Below are 22,850 nucleotides of genomic sequence, written 5' to 3' on the forward strand. Positions count from 1 at the left end.
GTGTCCTGGTCACAGAGAGTGAAAAATGTTCAACTTTCCATAAAAATCATTGACACTATTTATCCAGTCGTCTAGTCACAGTAGAGAACAGGCAGAAGAGATACCATACTGACCGGCTGTTAAGTTAATGCTGGTGGTCCCTGAATATTCTTGATTTTACCAAATGACATCTGTGGACCACCACAGTAATAATGCGAGAAAGAATTCTTGAACGAACATGGGTCTACCAACACATCACTACCACAGATATTCCTTATCAGAGCAACCAAAGCATCTCAGCTGAAAAACCCTCTGTCTATAAAACACTCTCAAACACTCGTAGTAGTGTGTTATAAGGAAAGTGGCTGAGTTTTTATTTGGCAAAATAGCCTTTGGTGAAAGTGCAGCTTTAAAAGACGCGTTGCTTTTTATTATTTTCTGTAGTGTCTGGTAATGTTCCAAAATCTTGACCAAAAACTCTAATTAGCAACAGTAGCTCACATACATTGTCACATGATGTATTCCCACAGCTGCGGCATCTGTAAGAAAAACCAGGACCAACATCTGCTGGTGTTATGTGACACATGCAAGCTCTACTACCACCTAGGCTGCCTGGAGCCACCACTGACACGAATGCCCAAGAAGACTAAGAACAGCTATTGGTAAGACACATGGAGACACTTGGGTGGTGGAGTGAGATGTGGGATGTACATGGGAAAGGTTTTTTGTAGGGCCACCTGAAGGAATTATGAGAAATGCGGAACCTCTCCAATCAACACTATATAAAGTGAACTATTAAACATGGAATTAATTTATTTATTATGTCTGTGCAATTAATTTATACTGTTAAATTATTTAATGTACTACTGTAGTACTGCTGTAATACTCATTACTGTAGTATTACAGCAGTACTACTTGCGAGTAGGTTTTTCTTAATTTTTAGCATTTTTAGCAAGCCCCCATGGCCTGCAGAGTGTAGTGAAACACCTGGGGATGTTTGTGGGGCACTAGCTACATGCAGAGGCCTTGTTTACCAACTCACAGCTCTCTGGTATGTCTAAAGGCTGAGAATTAACCACCTAAAGATGCAAAAAAAAAACCTGGCAAGGCTTTTTATAGCCCAAATTCTGAAAATTTCAGACCCCTACAACTCAGAAACTACGTATTTGAGCTACAGGCCTACAATTTTGCATAGAAAGTACTTTTGTGACTATCTAATGGCATGCAAATTTAGGACTAATTTGAAAATGGTGTGACAACCACCATCTGGTGAAACCACACAGAATGACCCCTTTCCTTGTTTCAAGAATCGATGGGGCATGTCAGGTATTTGTCCTTTGTGAAAATAATCAGTGAATTTTGACCAAGGGACATTTTGATTTGACTTAAATATTGTGAGAACACTATTTCAAATACACAAGAAGAAAACAAGTTCAATGTGTGCTTTGTTTTTATGGCTCTGTTTAGTAGATTTCCATAAGGTACCATTATATTGTCAGCAGTATTGCTTGGAAGTGCAACTGCTACTTGCATATTAATCTCAGAATAGTAATTATGGATGCTGAAGCCAAAATAAATGCATTTCATCCTTTGGAGGACATAAATGTGTGTGTCAAATACCATAGCAGTTCATCCAATAGTTGTGGAGGTATTTTACTCAGAACCTCAAATGTAAACCTTATTATCGCACAAAGAAGGTGAGATTATTCTCCAGCAGGATTCTCATTGTATTTGTGTGGAATGGCTAAAATTGTCAACAGCTTTTTCATTCTAAACAAATTATGTACATTGTAGGTTTTATAAAGATTATCCAGGTATTCTTTTCTTGTGTACGCCTGCTGTTTACAATTTATGTCTGTTTATGAAAGATAATCATTGATGAATGGACTGAGTCTAAGTTGGAAGTTTGGATTCTAACAAAATATTAAAATGCTAAGATTAATTCCACATTTATGTGTATGTCCGAAGTATTGAGCTGGAATTGGTATGTATGGAAAACAGATGGCTGGCTATGTCTTATTGTTTACACTCTTCTTAGATACCCAGCTGCTAAAACAACAGAATTTCCATCTGCGGATTAACAAAGTCTGTCGAAGTCAAAATGTTCCAAAAGTAGAAAAAAAAAATCTTAGTAATTTTGCAATTCCTACTCATCATCAGTAAAAGTTAATTACTTTTTTCCCCCTTTTAAGAACAAATGGTACAAAAGAACAGTTTTAAATTTTGTCTAACATTAAACAATATTTCAATTTGCAAAGAAAAGCATCAAATCAGTTACAAATAGTGGTTAATAGAATTTCTACAGTTTAGTAATCAGTCCTATTGTGTGTGTGTTTCAGGCTTTTATTAGAAAGAGCTGTAAAACTTTTTGTTCTTCTTATTGTTTTTTTTTGTTTTTTTTTTTTTACAGTTGAGGATAAAGAGTTGGATCTGTGATAATAAAATCAATACATCTGAGTAAAACAAGCTCCCTTCCTTCTCCTCAGGCAATGCTCTGAGTGTGACCAGGCCAGCAGCGATGAAGCTGATATCGCCATGGAGACCTTACCTGATGGGACCAAGAGGTCTCGAAGACAAATCAAAGGACCAATCAAGTTCATCCCACAGGAGATGTCACCAGAGCCCAAGAAACATCAAGTGAGAGGCGCGGTGTGTACATTCACACTGGAAATTATTTAAAACCACTCGCGTTTCAGCTAAAATTAATGAAAAGTTTGAATGCTCTCCTCATCCACACTAAGACTTAGACAGTACTTAGAGTGTAACTGATGTCACCATTGGCTAATTGCTAGATTCTTATTTATTACAAATAATTAACTTGAGTTCTCATTAGTCTCATGTTCTTCTTAAGGTTATCACAAAGTTTCACAAGGTAATAGCATGTTCCCTTGAGCACAAAATCAACATTTGTTATAGAGGAAAGTGTAACTATGTACAACAATCTGGAGTAAACCCAACAGATTTGGATTTGTACTTGGTGGAGCTAAAGTGGGATGCCTAAACTCAAATTGTGCTATCATTTTATCTACTGAGAGGCAACAGACAATAGCAGCAAGGAAAGAGCCTGGGACAAAAAACTATAACAAAATGGGTTCCTACTGGGATGTTTTAAAATTAGCAATGTCACACTCCCCAAAAGCCCATCAATCTTTTGAATGAAGACTTTAACTTTGTTTTTTGATTTGATTTGGTATATATTTACTTACTTACTTAATTATATATTTAGCAAGACAGCCTAGTAGTTCTAAAGTTGTTTGAAAAATTAGACTTAAAGAAATGTGAAACTGAAACCTGAAACCCAAGCTCGACTGTTAAAGCTCAGCCTGCAGCTCACTCAAGTACATCAATCTTGTGTGTACAGTAAATGTTTCTGTAGTTTGTCTTTGGCTTATGTAAGGCTTAGCTTACCAAATCAAGTATATATCTTACAAACTTAAACAAGAAACAAGTCAGAATTATGGAACCGTATGTCATATACACATCTAGTCAATCACAGCATGAATTGACCAAAGTAGCAGAAGTGGTCAAACACAGCCCTTCAATCCAAAGGCTGAATGTCAGAAAGGTGCAGGGAGTTCTCTCTGTCAGTAGGCCAACAAAGGCCAATTCGTGGTTCTGCATGGCTCTGCTCATACTTAAATATAGGCCTGCTAGTTGGCTAAAATGTCACGAGTTGGAAAAATGAAGACTTCCCTTTGTATTTTCGCTCTGTTGATGAAAGCCTGTACAAGTAAAGCTTCTCTGAAGTCTGATAACAACTACTTCAATTGATCGATTCAGTGACCGTTAATTTGCTCGTAGAGCCTCTCCTGATGTTAAACATTTGTTTTATGTAATTACTTGTTTTGCTGGGACATATTTTTACTTAGGTAAAGGATCTGAGTACTTTGTGCACTTAAATGTATGATTTAAAAAGTTACTGTCTTTCACAGCTACAGCCTGGCAGCCCATCCTCTTTGAACAAGTAGTGATATAGGCTAGTGGGTTTGTCGTGGGAAGTCAGTTTGTCTCGATGTGTGAGAGAAGTTACGGTAACAGTATAGTGTTGCTATGAGGACAAAAAAGCTACCTTAGTCATCTGCAACAAGCTTTAATGAGCAGAATAGTTACTGAAGTGATGATGTTTTTGTCCTGTTACATATTCTTGTTTACTCAAGCTACTTCACTATAACAATAGCAGAGTTCAGTCCTGTCCTTATATATTGTTTTTTAACAGGATTTTATTTTTTCAGATAATTTTTACAAGACAGGCACCTAATATGTGCTGTCCACCTGCTAATTAAGCACCTTAGCAATGGGTGGCAAGGTTAACTGAAAAAAATGCTAAATGGTTTATTAAGATAAATGCATGAAGAGATGGAAAGACACACAGGCACTAAAGACACAAATAGATGGTGGTTGCTTGTAGCGCACCATTGTATAAAGTAGCGCAAGTGACATTTGTTGCGTCACCGATAAGCAGAATAATAAGATTTCATAAATTCATGGAAAAACAATTAATTGTCTTGAACCTAACATTTTTTATATTTAATCTTATTGTATCAAAGATAGGTTTTTATTGAGTGGATGTAAATCATCCCTTTCTGTGTATTTCATTTTTGGTGCCGTTTCAACATCTAATTGCTGCTGTCCTAATTGGTTTAAATGGCCTACCATGCATTTTGTCAGTGTCTCAGACACACATCCACAATTGAGGAGACAGACTTATCAAATGTAGATATTAGATTTGATAAGATAAACTTTGGCACAAAGTTATACACAACACTAAACCTGTGTCACAGAAGTGTAATACTGTCACTAACCACCAGACTTTTATCCCACTTCTGGTAACTTTCATTGCCATGTTTTATCTTATTAAACAGGTCAAGCATCTTCTAAAATGCATGTGCAAAGTGATCGCAAGGTGATCACAAGTATCAAATGTCAATCTAGACCACCTAATACATGTAGGCAGGGGATTAAAATACTGAATAATCCATGTTGGAGAACTTCATTTACACTTGAACACATGACATCAATGAAAGCAAATAGATCACTAAAAATGAGCACACAACTAACAATAATGTTAAAAAGACAACATCCATTCACTACTTAAATCTTTTCCTATGAAACAAGCTGAACGATGTATATTTGCTTGTGTGTCATTTTCTATGGTTTAACAATGATTTCAATTATATTTATACAGCCCAATATCACAAATTCTCTGAAGCAGGTTTACAACCTGCACAGCATGAACACCTTACAGTGGGTACGGAAAGTATTCAGACCCCTTGAAATTTCTCACTCTCTGTCATTGCAGCCATTTGCCAAAATCAAAAAAGTTCATTTTTTTCTCATTAATGTACACTCAGCAACCCATCTTGACTGAAAAAAACAGAAATGTAGAAATTTTTGAAAATTTATTAAAAAAGAAAAACTGAAATATCACATGGTCATAAGTATTCAGACCCTTTGCAGCGACATTCATATTTAACTCACATGCTGTCCATTTCTTCTGATTCTCCTCGAGATGGTTCTGCTTCTTTTTTGGAGTCCAGCTGTGTTCAATTAAACTGATTGGACTTGATTAGGAAAGGCACACACCTGTCTATATAAGACCTTACAGCTCACAGTGCATGTCGGAGCAAATGAGAATCATGAGGTCGAAGGAACTGTCCAAGGAGCTCAGAGACAGAATTGTGGAAAGGCACAGATCTGGCCAAGGTTACAAAAGAATTTGTGCAGCACTCAAGGTTCTTAAGAGCACAGTGGCCTCCATAATCCTCAAATGGAAGAAGTTTGGGACGACCACAACTCTTCCTAGACCTGGCCATCCAGCCAAACTGAGCAACCGTAGGAGAAGAGCCTTGGTGAGAGAGGTAAAGAAGAACCCAAAGATCACTGTGGCTGAGCTCCAGAGATGTAGTAGGGAGATAGGAGAAAGTTCCACAAAGCCTCTCCTCAGTGCAAGACACATGAAAGCCCGCATAGAGTTTGCCAAAAAACACATGAAGGACTCCCAGACTGGTCTGATGAGACCAAGATTGAACTTTTTGGTGTTAATTCTAAGCGCTATGTGTGGAGAAAACCAGGCACTGCTCATCACCTGCCCAATACAATCCCTACAGTGAAACATGGTGGTGGGAGCATCATGTTGTGGGGGTGTTTTTCAGCTGCAGGGACAGGACGACTGGTTGCAATTGAAGGAAGGATGAATGCGGCCAAGTACAGAGATATCTTGGAGGAAAACCTCTTCCAGAGTGCTCAGGACCTCAGACTGGGCCGAAGGTTCACCTTTCAACAGGACAATGACCCTAAGCACACAGCTAAAATAACAAAGGAGTGGCTTCAGAACAACTCTGTGACTGTTCTTGACTGGCCCAGCCAGAGCCCCGACCTAAACCCAATTGAGCATCACTGGAGAGACCTCAAAATGGCTGTCCACCAACATTCACCATCCATCCTGACAGAACTGGAGAGGATCTGCAAGGAAGAATGGCAGAGGATCCCCAAATCCAGGTGTGAAAAACTTGTTGCGTCATTCCCAAGAAGACTCATGGCTGTACTAGCTGAAAAGGGTGCTTCTACTCAATACTGAGCACAGGGTCTGAATACTTATGACCATGTGATATTTCAGTTTTTCTTTTTTAATAAATTTGCAAAAATATCTACATTTCTGTTTTTTTTCTGTCAAAATGGGGTGCTGAGTGTACATTAATGAGAAATAAAATGAACTTTTTTGATTTTGGCAAATGGCTGCAATGACACAGAGAGTGAAAAATTTCAAGGGGTCTGAATACTTTCCGTACCCACTGTATATTTGTAGATCCTTTATTCTGGACGAGCAGCTCATGAGAGATCCTTTTTTCAATCTTGCATGCTTAAATAGTGTTTTATTATAACTAAAAAATATATTCTCTTAGCTTTTAAAGCTGTCTGTGCTACCATGGTGTCAATATTGTGTCACTGTTTACAGTCTCATTCATCTGATAAAGGTTGCAGGTATAAGCCTGCTATCTCTTGGCCGATTATCTCAGTCAACCCCCCTCCCCCGCTACCGTCCGCTAGCTGTGTGTTGCCCTGTTTTTCAGCACCAAAAACAACAATAGCAACATAACAGTGCAACATACTGCACTGAAAATAAAACTTAAACAAAAGTTATGTTGAGAATTCCAATCGTGCTCTAAGGGTGCTGTGAGTGTTTGTGGTGGATTATCCATTTTAATTGCAGTGCTTGCTCCACTGCATGAAAATGTTCCTCTACAGGAATTACAGCCGTCATAATTATAAGTGAACATTGAAACCACATCCTTCACTTTGTCCCACCCACAATGACTGTGATTGGTATAAAGGAATACTAACAATCCAGAGTGTTTTCCCCTTAGAGGGGAATTCACCCAGACCATTTTGTTCTACAGGCTGGGTTAGCAAAGTGAAACTACTGTTGCCATAACTTATGTGGCTGTTCCATTGCAACTTATTGTTGTTGCCCATAAAACAGCAGCAGTTTGTGGACTGTATCAGCTTGTGGTGTAACATTTTGTGTCAGCTGTGAGTGGGAACAGAAACATCCCTCCACCTCCCACTGGATCATACTTATCTGAGGTGGCCATGCGCTGATTCTGATTTGATACAGAGCTGCCTCTCCATTCCTTCAAGAAACGCTCCAGATTGATATCTGACAGCTTGGTGGCAGAGGGATGGCATGGTGTCTTTTACTTCCCTTTTGTCTTTCCACTGTCAATATGTAACCCAGTACCTCTCACCTAGGACTCAAGGGAATTTTCCTCTTGTGACCGTGCATGCTCACAGAACAGCCAATACCACTGACTGCAGTCTCTGTTACAAACAGAGAAAGGAACAAAGAAAAGGAGGGTGTCTCAGCCACTTCTCCGCACTCTGCACTCTATCTGTCTGGGAAATAGCGGTGTTGGAGCACAGTGGCAGTCTGGGTTAATGTGTTTTTCTGTTCAGGTTTGGAAACCCTGGGCCTAGACATCTGCCGAGGACCCTGCTGGAGCTCTCAGGGATTAAGCAGCCTTCTGATTTTTCTCGCAGCCACAGTCGCTTGGGCGAGGCACTTCAGTGCAGCATTTATCTTCAAATGCAAGGCGTGCAATGGCAGCTGCTAAAAGGACCATGCTTTGCATTTTTAATGCTTTTAGCAGGGCACCCAAGCGCTGGCACTTCTCTAAGGCCATGTTTCAATTTATCAGGACTGTTTAATCGACCTCCTGCTGGCTTTGTGTGTGTGTGTGTGTGTGTGTGTGTGTGTGTGTGTGTGTGTGTGTGTGTGTGTGTGTGTGTGTGTGTGTGTGTGTGTGTGTGTGTGTGTGGTGTGAGAGCGTGAGCGCGCGCGTATGTGTGTGAGAGAGTAAGCGTTCACATGTGTGTGTGTGTACATATATTTCTGAGAGTTCATATGTCAGGGAAGAGCATACTGCATGTGCTTGCACATACACTCACCTTTGGTTAAATGGTCTAGCATAGTTCAGTGGTACCTTGATGAAACAGAGATGATGCTGCTATTCACAGTTTGTAGTAGGTAGTGTCTGCTGGAGGAAAACCTTCTAATGTCTGCCTGTGATCCCCGTTTAATTTCAGATGTATGGAATGTTGTAGCACTTTCGCCTTGCAGCAAGAACATCCCTGGTTCGCGTCCCGGCTTTCCCGGGATCTTTCTGCATGGAGTTTGCATGTCCTCCCTGCGCATGCGTGGGTTTTCTCTGGGTACTCTGGCTTCCTCTCACAGTCCAAAAATATGCTGAGGCTAATTGATTACTTTAATTTGCGTGAAAGTGTGAATGCGAGAGTGAGTGTTTGTCTGTATGTGTAGCCCTGCGACAGACTGGCGACTAGGGGTGTAACGGTACACGTATTCGTACCGAACTGTTCGGTACAAGCCCGTTCAGTTCAGTACAAAGGTGTACCGTGGTACGAAAATTTTAAGACTATTAAGAATGGCCAATGTACAGAATTGTTTTAATTGTGAAACCTAAATCTTCGTAGTGCCCACAGTTGTGGTGGACCTTCTCTGGCTCACAGTCGTGCAGTATTGCGGAACTAAAAACAAGTAGGAGTTTCCAGTGAACCACAGGATGTGACGGATCGCTATTCTCCTGCCGGTGCTTCATGGCTAATGCTAGCAACAACTAAAAGAAGCTACAGCTGGAAGACACTCCAGCGTCATTAAAATCACTCGTCTGGGATCACTTCGGTTTCCCAGTGAAGTATGAAAAAGTAGAAAAACCAGTGGACAAGATGAAAGCTGCCGATACTGTGAAGCGGTCCTCAACTATGCATCCAGCAACACATCAAACTTAGACACACATTTGAAAAAGCACCATCCAAACATAACTATCCCCGCTGCTAGGAAAAAACAGCGAACTGTACAAACGATGCTCCCAACATCATTTCATCAAACCCTGCCTAGCAATTCAGAACGGGCTAAGCAATAACCAAGTCCATTGGTGTTTTCATAGCAGCAGATCTATGGCCATACTCTGTTGTTGAGAACCGAGGTTTTAAACTTATGATGAAGGTCAGCTTACATTAACTTCACGTTATTGCTGTGCTCTTTGCTATAGATAAATGACTATATTGCGTTTTTTTTTTTTTTTTGCCAACTAGTATATTTATGCTGGTAAACAAGAGCCTAACTAAATGGTGTTGTTTTTTTAAAAAAGCAATTACATTCAAATATATTTCCTATTTTAGGTGATAGAGCCCCGTTATGAAGTTCCTTCTCATCCACTCTTCAGCCAGAAAGTCATACCAGCTCTTATATCAACAGGGTATTTTTTTTTTAATTTTTCCCCTTAACTGAGAACCGAACTGAACCGAACCGTGACTTCCGTACGGAAATACGTACCAAACCGTGATTTTTGTGTACCATTACACCCCTATTGGCGACCTGTCCAGGGTGTCCCCTGCCTTCGCCCGAGTCAGCTGGGATAGACTCCAGCCCCTCTTCGACCCTAGTGAGGCTAAAGCGATGTATAGAGGATGGATGGATGGAATGTTGCAGTTGTAAAACAAGAAAAGCACTCAGAGAGTGCAGTACGCTGCCAAGGCTGCTCAGTCGTTGTATGATTTCCTATGGATAAGTCCCAGTAAGTGGTGGATTTGTAATAGGATCGCAATCACGTGGTCGTCAGTAGACAGCTGATGTAGTGTTCACTTGTAGTCATGGTTACAGTCACGCCATGACGCTATCTCGCAATAATGCAGAAATCCTTGACAAACCCGTGGATCCAGACTATAAGTCTCATCACTGCCAAAATCTAATCAAGTGGTTCTTGTGTCATTTTGGACCTTTCCTGAAAATTTCATCCAAATCTGTTATTTAGTTTTTGAGTAATGTTGCGCACAGAAGGACAGACAGAGAAATGTACACTGATTGTCACATAACTCTGCCGTATTGCTTGGCGAAGTAATTAATGCTCCATTCTACAGTTTGTCTGATTTAACACTGCCCAACTTAAAATCAAAACTCCAGTTCAAGCTAAGCCAAATGCAAGGGCAGTTCATGAATACACACTGGCTCTGTAGCGTTGGAAGCAACCAGAATTTCCTCTAGCTAATTTGCTGTGTCAAAATCTCTGGTTTGAAATGTAAATACTGGTTGTACAGACAGGTGCTTGTGTGTTACCTCACAGAATACATGCAGTTGAGCTGAATCCTGTGTCCTAGTTCACACAGAGCAAATATTGCCGAAGTACAGATTTTGTTTAAATTGACATTTTGCTGTGTAGGATTCTGCTAATTTCTTTGCCTGTTGTTAATTGTTCAAAGCAAGATGTAGAAAAGTAAAAGGGAGGGAATAGTTTTACAGGGTATATGTTCTAATTTGATGCAATGATATAGCTATTTTCTACCCTTAATGCAAATTAAGGAGAAATGTCAAGGGGTTCAAGAGGCTAACTGAAGGTGGTGATAAAATACTCCAACTAATGGGATATGGTTTGCTGCTGCTGGCAACTCACCACAGTGCTAACATTAAAACCTCCCACATAAACATATGCCATTAATCAGCCAAAAATTGTGAAATTAAGTTAATATATCTAGTTATTACCACTTCCTATGCTCTGTTAATTTCTTTAATCCTGTGTGAAATGATTCATGCTTGTTAAAGATGCACTGATGTACTTAATTAAAAGATTGATTTTGCCTGGGACTTATAAACTGCCCACAGCTTTAATTTCTTCACCTGAGCAGAGCCTGAGATTAGCTTTGCTGTGTGGCTGAGTGTTTTTCAGCTGATCCAGCTACTGAACTTCACTCTGTTCTTCCTGGCCTTATAGATTGCTTTAACAGACACTATTTTAGAAATTATTTAATAATTTTAGGCCTTTTGTTTAGTGCTGCAATCGCAGGAGAAATTGAGGTCTGAAGGAGCCAATTGGCAGCATTCTTGCAGTTAGCAGTCTTAATGATAAGTGCTCCATCTGGTGAGTGGTGGTGAGCCAAAGGCGACAGATGGAATTGTTTTCACAATCTGTTTAAATATGTTGTCAATTTTTCTTCCCCTTTTAAACCTTCCCCAGCATCAGACACTCGCTGGCTAGCAACAAGAAGGAGATGTTTGATTTGTATTTCCTTTCATGCTGTATTAAGCCACCTGTAGGAAGGGATCACATTGCAGGCCTGTGAAGTAGATGGGTATTGTCCTGTGTCCATCCAGTGCTGCTTTCCCTTGCACAGAAAGAATGTGGTCTGTATTCTGGCATGTTCAGCAGTCATTTTCATTGTCACAGCATGTGGTTAGTATTATTGGTGCTGTGAGTCAAGTTGCCTTAATGTGTAGTTTGTGAGGAGACTAGTGGTTAGGAAGTAGTATCCCACAGTGAGGGGCTTTGTTATAATGTGGTGGACATTGTGCTGACATAGAGGGTACTTGAAGGAATTCTCAGCCTCACAAAAAACATGTCACAGAAGAGGGGGATTGTAGTTTCATTATTTTTCAACATCGTTTCCTTTAACTTCCAGTGCTCTTGGTACACTAATGTTTAAGTTTTACTATCCCTTTGCAGAAGAAGGTCACATCTTGAGCCCCCGGATACTCTTCAACAGCGTGGATGACTTCATAATCACTCTTAAAATGTGACTATGCAAGTGGGATTTCAATTTCAGAAACAGAAGTCAGACATTAAGGTGCATGGGGCAAAATTTCAAAGCCACATTTGACTGCTTCTGCCACGTGCTTTGTGGACGGGCACATTGTCCTGAAGCAAAAGCACTCCAAAGTGCAAAGCTTTCTTCTCCTTTTTTCTTTGATTGCTGCAAACATTTTAGTTTTTGTAGACAGTGAATTAAGGCTTTATAGTACACAGTTATTCCCCAAAATTGGAATTATGCCCATTGTTTTCAAATGAGTCTAAGAACTATTTGGCGTACTCTTGTATATCCCCATGGAGGGAAGAGTCGGTGCAAATCAATACAAAGTTGTTCCGAGTGACCAGATTTGTCCTATGATAAAACATTTCCATTCTGATGGGTGTGGTATCCTACAGGATGACAATGCCCCAATCTATAGGGCAAGGAGTCACTTTGATGACTCATCTGGAATGGTTTTCCAACACTCTTGAAGGACTTCACAGAAGTGCTGAGCACTTGTTGGCTGCTTTTCCTTCACTCTGCGGTCCATCTCAGTTGGGTTTAGGTTGGGTAATTGTGGAGGCCAGGTCATCTGGCACAGCACTCCATCACTTTCCTTCTTGGTCAAATAGCCCTTACACAACCTGGAGGTGTGTTTGGGCTCATTGTCTTGTTGAATAACAAATGATGGTCCCGGTAAACACAAACCAGATCGGATGGCACGTTGCTGCAGAATGCTGTGGTAGCCAAGCGTGTCTTGAATTTTTAATAAATCACCAACAGTGTCACCAGCAAAGCACCCTTGCACCATCACACTCCTCCATGCTTCATGGTAGAAACCATTCACTCAACTTCTCTGCATCTCACAAAGACAGAGAAAGAGAACCAAAAATCTCAAGTTTGTACTCATTAGATCACAGTACACATTTCCACTGGTGTCATGTCTGTTCCTTATGTTTCTTGGCCAAAACAATTCTCTTCTTCTTGTTCATCCTCAGAAGTGGCATGTTTTGCAGCAGTTCTGCCATGAAGACCTGTTTCATACAGTCTCTTCTGAACAGTTGATGTTGAGATCTGTCTGCTATTTGAACTCTGTGAAGAATTTATGCGGGCTGTAGTCTGAGGTCCTGTTAATTTGTAGTTTCTGAGGCTGGTAACTTGGATGAACTTGGACTCTTGGTCTTCCTTTCCTGGGGTGAGTCTGATGTGAGCCAGTTTCATCATAACATTTGATGTTTTTTTGTGACTGCATTTGAGGGTACATTCGAAGTTCTTGAAACTTTGCAGATGGGCTGACCTTCAGTTCTTAAAGTAAAGATGGTCTATTGTTTCTCTTCACTGCGTTGAGTGGTTCTTGCCATACTGTTGAGTACAACAGCAGTCAAACAGGGTTATCCATTGTGCACTAACCCTACCTCTGCACAACACATCTGATGGTCTCAAACACATTGAGAAGGCAATTGATTCCACAAATTTACTCTTGACAAGGCACACCTGTTAATTCAAAACCATTTCAGGTGACTACCTCATGAAGCTGACTGAGAGAATGCCAAGAGTGTGCAAAGCTGTAATCAAAGCAAAACGACTTTTTCTGCTTTAAAGAATCTGAAATATAAAGCATATTCTGGTTTAATGCCTTTTTGTTTACAATATAATTCCAATTGTGTTATTTCATAATTTTGATGTCTTCAGTATTAATCTACAATGTAGAAAATTATTTATATAAATAAAAACCAATGAATGAGAAGGCATGTCCAAACTTTTTACAGATACTGTTTGTATACAGCCGTTTGACTGGTACTGTAATAAGGAAGTAGAAAAAGTGAAGCATAAGAAAATTGAGGGGAAAACCGTAAAGACAAGAGTAAAAATAAAAAGTAAAAATGTAAGTAAATAAATAATGAAATGAATATATATATAAATACATTTAAATAAGTAAATAAATAATGAAATAAACGAATAACAAATGGTGGTCCATCTGGTCTGTCCTTTAAGTAGAGCTCCAAAGCATGTCACCACTGGGACTGGTCCAACACCTCACTAAGTTGGTACTGTGTTGGTTTATCCTTTAATTTGTGTATATGTATGTATTTATATATATTACATTAAAACCCATTGACAAGTGTACAGCATTGATCATGTTGTTACAATGCAATATTGTGCTGGATATCCGGGAGTCCTGGCATTAATGTGAATGTTAGTTTGATACGTAATATCCACCTAAATGTGCTTTCAGACTAAGCACAGTCCCCGATGGCAGAGGGCAAGATTGCTGTCACATCATTTTCCATTTAGCACTCCCTGAATGCAGCATTCTGGCCCTGCAGGATAATGTGCCCCACCAAACTGCAACATTTCCCATTTCAACGAAACAAAAAAAGTAAAACCTTGTGATAGAGAACTTAAAGACAAATTTAGAATATTTGTATGTTTTTGTTAAAATTTAAAAAATAAAATAATGTCCAAAGTCATTCATGCCCAATAGGCAAGTGTAAAGCCTTTATTTGTCACAGTAATCATACTATCAAACATTTTTATAACTGCCATTATTGCCTTTCTGCATGTCACCACTGGGATTATGTTCTGCTACTCTTTATGACAGTCTCTTGGTCTTTTCGGTTGAATGTCTTCCTTGCAAACATTTGCTCTTCAGTTTCTCCACAGATTTTGGATAGGATTCAGGACTGGACTGTAGCTGAGACACTCCCAACATGTTGCTGCGGTCCTCTGTTTTCATCTCATGATCACTTTGGCTTTATGTTTTACACCATTGTCTTGTTGAAGGTTTAATACTTCCCAGGGTCAAGTGTATTGCAGACTGCCTGATGCTTTTCATCAGAATCATAATATAGTTCTCTTTTCTCTTGATGCTGTTTACTTTAACAAGGCTACCTGGCCCATCTGAAAAACATCCCCAAAACATTGCATTCTCACCACCATGCTTGAATGTGATGTTGGTGTTCTTGGATTTGATTGCTTCTCCTTTCTTTTGGCAGTGTTTGCAAAAGCAAGTTTTCTGTCTATCTTAGAGGAACGATGCTCTTATTAGCCCATAGAGACCAGCCTTGTGTCATGTCTGCTGGAGTATCTGCCTTTACATGTTGGTACCAACTCAGGCTCATTAAGCTGTTTGGTCTTGCAATTGACTAAGTGGCTAGAGAGCAACTGTATAAGCTGAACCAGAATGCTCTAAAACTTGGTAGAAATTACCAGGACCATTGGTTTAGAGGCTGCGTTTTCTCAAAAACTGGTGTTTTGGGTTTTTTTTGTTCGCAAAAATCTAAATATAAAACATAACAAAATACCAGAAACAATAACATATTGAATGCAATGTCCTACTGTTGTTAGTTGTGACTTGTTTGTGTCATTTCAGAGGAGCGTCACTGGTCAAATAATTCATTGCATATAGCACATACGATTTGATCCTTCCATATTAACAATTTTGCTTAATGTACAGTATATTAAATGTGCAATGTTGTTAAATGCAATCAGTTTGTTTTAGCTTTTCCAACTAACTGGAGGCCGACTAAATAAAAATGGATACAGACAGCAGGTGTGTGCATCAGTTAAAAGGCAAAGATAAATTAAATAATTTATACTTTCATTTATATCATATATTCATTTTATAGAGCAGAGGCCATACTGCCAACTTTGTCTATAATCATATTTCACCATCTTTTTCAGAACAGCTTGCAAAACAGCAGTTGATTCCTTCTTCAGAGACAGATATTTTACACAATTGCTGTTACTAAAATAACAATGTAACATATTTGATTTTGAATAACCATTATATACATTTTGTAATGAAAAAGAAAGTGTATTTGTTTTTCTTTTATTCATAAGTTGCAAATTTGGTGGCCAATATTCAAGATTGGCTACAATCATTTTAAAATGACACCAGAAAACATCATGTCAGAGGCCCTGAAAGAAAACTGTAAACTGATCATGATGAATACAATTATTCAGTCGCATTTATTTGTCCTCTTTATTCTTATTCCCTTTAAGGTTTTTGTCTTTGTTGTATTTTTCTTTTTTGACGTCATCTTGTATTACATTTGCCTCTATAAACTATGAGTAATTGTGTTAATTGAGGCAAATATTTGTGTTTCAAAGAGAACCAGAGGGCAGAAGAGGAAGCGAGTTCCAATTTGTGAAGACAGAGAAGATAAAATCGAGGTTTGTCACTTTGCTCTACTGTACCAAAACACTGCTTGTTCCAGCTTCCATACTGCTGAAATAACCTTCAACCCCTGCCCTTCTACCTTCGCTGTTATTTGCTTTGTTGACACAGTTTGCATGGTTCAGTAATGTAGGTTTACAAGTTTTACCTTGCTCATATTGGTCAGTATCTCACTCTTTGAAGAAAACTGAATAATCATTAAAATGTTTCCTCTAAAGTTACTTAAATGCACAATTTTAAATTTGGACTTTGGTGCTCACTAGTGTTAAAATCCAAAAGAGACAGTGGCAGAAAACAGTGACACCTGCTATACACAATTCCTTTGTAAAGCAGACAAACTAACCTGAAGGATGCTGGAATTATATGACACTTACACACAGAACAAAATGTTTGTATGTACTGGTCTTGCTGTAATTATTCATGTATAGTATATTTATGACAAAAAGGCTCTAGTGTACTTCTCATCTCTCTCCAGTTTAAGATTTTGTTCTTTTTTAAATCAGGCCTACCAGCTAGAACCTATACAACTCTCATCTCTAATCAGCCATGTTTCCATAGGAACCACTGCCAAGGGAACGTCGACAGCGCCAGTCTGCAGTGCAGAAAAAACCTAAGGCAGATGACACAAGGACTGAGTGCACAACCTGCAAAGGACCTGGCGACAATGAAAACCTTGTGAGGTGAGGGGGTGTGCGTGCGTGCGTGTGTGTGTGTGTGTGCGTGCGTGTGTGCATGTGCGAGTGCGCACATGTGCACAGCCTGCATACGAGCATGCGTTCTGAGGCAGCCATATCCTCCTGATGATTAAAGTTCAGTCTTCATTAGGCTCTGACCGCCTGGGCTCTGCGAAATCAAAGGGCTGAGGGTATCTTCTGCATAGGCCCCCTATATTGACCTGCCACATATATTTGCACAGTTGATTAGGGCATAATGAATACCACAATTTATTCCACTCCGTTCTTGGGATTTCAGGTGTCAGGCATCTAATAAACAGGATTCTTCTTGCCATTGGAATTCTGTGCAAAAAAAAAAAATAGAAATGTAGTAATGTAGATTACAGCAGGCAGCTTTGTCATATGATGAACTTCTTTCCTAAAAGATGCCTCTATTTTCATCAGACTTCACTGAATAGAATTTCCTTCTTGAGTTTGTTATTGCCTTTTTTAAACTTTCACCATCTTCATCCAGCTTTTACCAGCTTATAAGTTATTTATTTTGAAATATAGCTGTGGCTAGTTTCAACTGGTAGAATGAAAATTTTCAGCCTTTTTTTTTAAGGCTTGTATGTACAATAGGCATTTATTCCTTTATGTTCCTTGTTTTGTCATTAATTTTCGTTCAGCATCTGGCCTTGTCTGCTCCTGAGTTTATTTGTTGTTGAAGTAAACCTTTTTTTGTTTCTTGGTGAATTCCGAAAACTACATTTTGCAGCACTACTTCCATTACTACAACAGTGCCATGTCCACCATTGTTCTTCAAGCTTGCAAGCTTTTTTCATTTTTAAGAAATGCTAAAATTGTTTTTGAATAAATTCCAATCTACTTTCCTGTTTTTCTATCATTGTTAAACTGCTGTCACTGAACTCAACATTTAATTCATAAACGTTTCAATGTAAAAATCATAAACCCACTAGAGCGTGAAAAATATTTAATCAGCCGCAAATAAAATGCCAACTCTTTCAATAACTGTGTAATTATCATAGTTATTTTAAGCAAAAATGTAGAATATTTTATAATTTCAGCTTCCCTGATGTGAGGATTTTTTTTTTTTCTGTGCCTCTGCTTTTAATGTAAGTGGTGCATTCAACTACCTTTGTCGTTTTTTTAAAATGTGGATAGCACAAATGGCAAAGTATACACACATGTATTTTTTATGAATGCATTCTTCATAAGAGAAACCTAGGTAAATGATGAGGTAAGGTAAGTAATTTCCCTGCCAGCTGTTCTCTACTGTTTTTGTCTGGATAATGTCAACTGACTTTGTGCATGCAGGCTTAGTGTTTCTAGGCCATTTTTAATGCTGGCTTTCATCTAGGAAGCTGCCCTTTAAATGTGTTTTTCTTTTGCACTACTTCATGAGTAGTTTTTGTAAATAGGAAGCAAAAAGAAAAAAAAAACAGTGCACAGTAAGATCTACACACAAAAATATATAGATTTTTAATTAACAGAAATGCAGTGACATTTGTACTGCTTTTTAGAAATGATACTTTGCCCATGTTTGTGTTTGATTTATCGTGCTCCTGAGGCAGCGTTTGAATTTTAAGGGTTACTGGTCGGAGTATGAGGTGTGCTGCCCTGACTCTTTCTATCTTTGCATTGCACAGGTTGTGAGAGCCGGGGCAGCCACCTCACCTCCCATAAAAACTCGGGACAGATGACCGTTGGCTTAGAGACAGAGACAAATTGAGGTGTTTGAAGAATGGCGCTCGAGTCAGGCTGAAGAACAAGACCGTCACGCCGTCCCACAACCATCTCTGATCCAAACTGGACCAGCAACTGTTCAACGAAAATTGAGCAGAACTGTCTGAATCTAAAACATGTAACCCTAACTGCTGAAGCTGATTGAAGCCAGTGTGATTGTTAATGGTGTTGGATTCTTTACCTACTCTTAGACACTACCAGTAACTTGGTTGATTTCTTATGTGACTAGCTGTGAATACAATGCAAGTTTTGATCAAGTAAGAAATATTTGTGTATTATACAATTCATGTACTTTGGCAAGATACTGCAATATCTCTCTTGGGCTACTCAGATTGACTTAGGAGCTAACCATTGAGCCAACTGATAGAAGCAAATTTCATTTGTAAGATATTTGAGCGCTGGTATCTTTAAAGATCCCATGAAATTGTGTCATTACTTCTTTAACATACTTTATTTCTTTTACAAAAAAATGTTCTGGATATTAGACATTGAAGCATTTATCAGATATGGTGTCCAAAGAAGTTTTAATCTGATATGACAGGCAAGGTGGACAAGGTGGCTTTGAAATTCTTGACTACAGTATATCATCTAATAAAACATGAACACCACTGAAAGAGGTCTGTTTTCCACAAAGAATCAGCTTTCTTGGAAGCCCAAGTTCCCATTTCATGGAGTCTTTAAAATTTTATTCAAATCAGGCTGTTGAGATGGAAAAAATTGTTGAAAGCTGGCAAGCCTTCTGAACTCTCACATGGCTTTTGAATTTGTTTGACGCTTTCACCCTGTAGGAAATGCTTGCACTGTGGGAGCACAACATAAAGCTGAACATGCTTTAAACCTGATTCACCCTTTGCAACAGTTGATCTTTGCATCTTCTAGCTTTGTACTCCATCCCAGATATTCCTCTCTATACCTCTAGGTACTCACCTGCAGTTAACATATATAGCAGTTCTTGTAGATTGTCAGATTATCCTTTCTTTGGTTCTCAACTAGTGCTCTGCACTTTTGACTTCCCTGTATGACTTCTCATCAGTACTAATCGGTGTTATTGACTGAAGTCATCTGTCACTCAATCACCCTGAGCATTTCAGTGTAAATTTGGTTAATTGCAGATATAGTTCAACCCAGGCTTTCCCGGACTTGAGTGTTGTGTTTTTTAGGTGTACAGAAAGCCAGAAGTATTAAGAAAAGTCATTGTTGTGTATCAGAAATGACAACTGTTTCTAGCGTATCAAGTAAAGCGGTAAAGTAATGCTAGCATAAAGTATTTGTAGTCCAAACTAGTGTAGTTATCAGTAATAGTACCTACATAGTTCTGATGTCTTTAGCGTCCTTAGCTATTTAGAAGTCTTTCTTTGTCCTCATATCCTGAAGTGACAGTTAAACTGACTCGTCATCAGAAAGAAGCCCAGCTTCATCTCCATGTCCCTGGTGGACCGTAGTGCTGTCAAAACAACAGCTGCTTGCTCTACTGTCAGGCCTTGTGACAAGTGTCATATTCTGCCCTCATATGTCACTCTGTTGCCTATCCAAGGCTCTATTTGCATGCTTTTGGGACCAGTCAGACCAATGCAGTTTCATGCTTTTTGCTCTCTTTTGGTGTGCCAAGAAGTATCACCTCACTTGGTATGTCTTTAGCGATAAGATTTAGGTGAGGAATGACTTGTTGACGCCTGACAGTCCTCTCCTTTCACTTACAGTCAGTCTCAAAGACTGTGCGTCAGTTCTACAGTGCATGGTTATATGTATTTACCCAGATCTGTACAATGGATTATAACTGAATATAGGTGATGTGGTCTTGTAAAAATTTGAATGCCGGGTAGCTATGTAGTGTGATGATGTGTACAGTATTTATTGAAGAGGTCAAACTATGTCTTTTCATTTTGTGCCTACATACTTGATTATACGTATATCATAAGCTTGTGTTGTGAACAGAGTTGACCTCTGATTTGTGATGTGATCATGAACCAATAACCAGATTTTTTTAATTTGCCAAATATTTGTTTACATTTGTTGACAGACACGCTTTTAAGGGAATATTTCTGATAAATTGTGTTCTGTATTACTATGATCCTGTTTGAAGTAAGAATGTGACTGTTGCTGCTGTTGTGTATGTGAAATTTCTCAGCCTCTGGCCTATAGCTCTTGAAAATTAAGCGGAGCTTTAATAAACTCTTGACTTTTTCACCTTATTGCTGCAGTGATAAATGAGTGTCAGACAGCTAATTAATTGTTCTAAAGGTATGGCATCGGCGGTCCATTTGTGCGTGTAATGCCCTCTGTCATCTGTGATTTATCACCTGGGAAGTGGCCTTCTTGTTGCGTAGGGGGTGGCTCAGACGAAATGTTGCTTCTCAGCCCACATTGTGAGAGTGAAGTCTCAACAGATCTGCTGGATTCACTTATTGCAGTCACATGTAAAAATGTGTATTGTAGCTGCTGATTGTCAGTATATAGATACTTTCTTTTATAGTGTTCTATAGTGTTAGTATAAGTTCACGAGTGAATCACATGTCAGGAGAACCACAGCATTTTAAAAGCCCCTAGAGCATAGAACAATAAAGCCAACAGCCCAAAGACACCAATAAGGCATTGAGCAATACGAATAATGTAATTTTTAGCATGTTTTGTGAACTACATGCACATTAGTAAGGCACCTAATTTATCTTTAATTTGCATATTGTGGATATATGCAATAGGGCTTTTTGTTGGCAGATGAGTAATAAGAAAATAAACAATTAGCTGTCATATGTCGGTAAGTAAAAAAAAATTAAAAGGCCACTGAAGACAACACTAAAACTAGCACCAACTGAGGATGATTGTGCTAAGTAAATTTCATGGCATTTTAATATTTTTTATTTTTAGGAGTATTACTTAATGATAAAACTGCATAAGACTGATATGTGGCTGAGGTGAGTGCTTGGCAAAAGTGTTTCTAGATGAACATTTCCATTAACAAAAAGACTACAAATGTAAATTTGAAGCATTTTGCTAACAATTGGAGTCCTACAGGACCTGAAGCACAAACCATCTCATGATCAGTGAGCATATCTTGCTTAAAAATGAAAAACAATGACGAAGGTCTGCAGAATACAAATTACCTACCACACATCTGCACATCTTGTCTGCTTATGAGCAATATACATAACTGACTAATATTGCAACTGGACTGAAGTAAATAGTTATAATAAGGCGCTAAAAGCTAGAAGGTAAACAATTTCAGGATCTTCTTCTTCTTGTTTTCCCTGAGCTACATTTGTCTCGTTATGGTAGTGCAGCAGTTCTGCTGCAAGTTTATTGAAATACAGGTTGATTGTCAAGGCGCCATCCAGGTTCCACTTACCCAGAACAAAGCCGGTCCTACAACCAGAACCTTTGTGGTTGGAAAGAAGTAGGATGGCCAGAATGTAAAATGCTTCGTCTTTGAAACAAAACTGTGTGTAAACAGTTAATTGCAGTCTGATGCTTATATCTCCAATTAAATTTTGTCTGTACAATAAGTCTAACTTTTTTTGATAGAATAAAAAAATAACCATACATTTGAGATGTATTTAGCAGTGTTTCTGTTTTCTTCTGTACTCACAATACATCTGGTATTAGTCACTATTTCCTGGTGTGACTGTAATCTAGGAAGGGCTTGGGGATGATGTCAGTGTAAAAATAACCTGAAGGACAGTGACCTAAAGCACATTTCTAATAGTCAACAATAGGCTTTGACAGCGCAAGATGCAGCTATGGTAATTTTTGGCAAATTGCTAGTGGCTCTTGAGATATAAAATAATTTGAGACAAGCTAATACTGCCACCCCTGTTGTGTAAAAAGTTACCATTAAAGTTCTAAACATAGTGTAATAAAGAAACACTTACTGGAGGTAGATGCACAGCCTCCGTTCTTTACACAACAGCTGGAAGAAAACAAAGTGGTTTTGATAATGGTGGCAGGCTCAATTCATGGAACCTCTATGAGATCTAACCAACTCACCATAGTGAACCTGTAGCTGCCCCAGTCGCCATAAGGTGGAAAAACAACCAGCAAACCAGAGATCAACTTGGCTATAGCTGGTTTTTGGTTAGAGGATGAGAGAGAAGCTGAGATGCAGGAAGGGGAGGGGCCGAGGGATGAAGAGAGAGAAAAGCGAGCAGGGAGGTTCTGGAAAGCAGTAACCTTTCTGATGATGAGTGCATTTTCTATTACTG

At 39.0% G+C, this 22,850-nt stretch overlaps 1 protein-coding gene across 1 annotated transcript in view; it reads left to right on the plus strand.

Moving 5' to 3' along the window:
* The window catches only part of phf14 (PHD finger protein 14), a 132,572-nt gene that overhangs the window by 60,104 nt on the left and 49,618 nt on the right, over positions 1-22,850 (plus strand). Inside the window, 4 exon segments of the mRNA XM_051955129.1 lie at positions 510-641; positions 2,466-2,628; positions 16,168-16,230; positions 16,793-16,914. Coding sequence (XP_051811089.1) covers positions 510-641; positions 2,466-2,628; positions 16,168-16,230; positions 16,793-16,914 — 480 coding nt within the window.

The sequence above is a fragment of the Acanthochromis polyacanthus genome, chromosome 11 (assembly GCF_021347895.1).
Source record: "Acanthochromis polyacanthus isolate Apoly-LR-REF ecotype Palm Island chromosome 11, KAUST_Apoly_ChrSc, whole genome shotgun sequence".
NCBI classification, from domain to species: domain Eukaryota; kingdom Metazoa; phylum Chordata; class Actinopteri; family Pomacentridae; genus Acanthochromis; species Acanthochromis polyacanthus.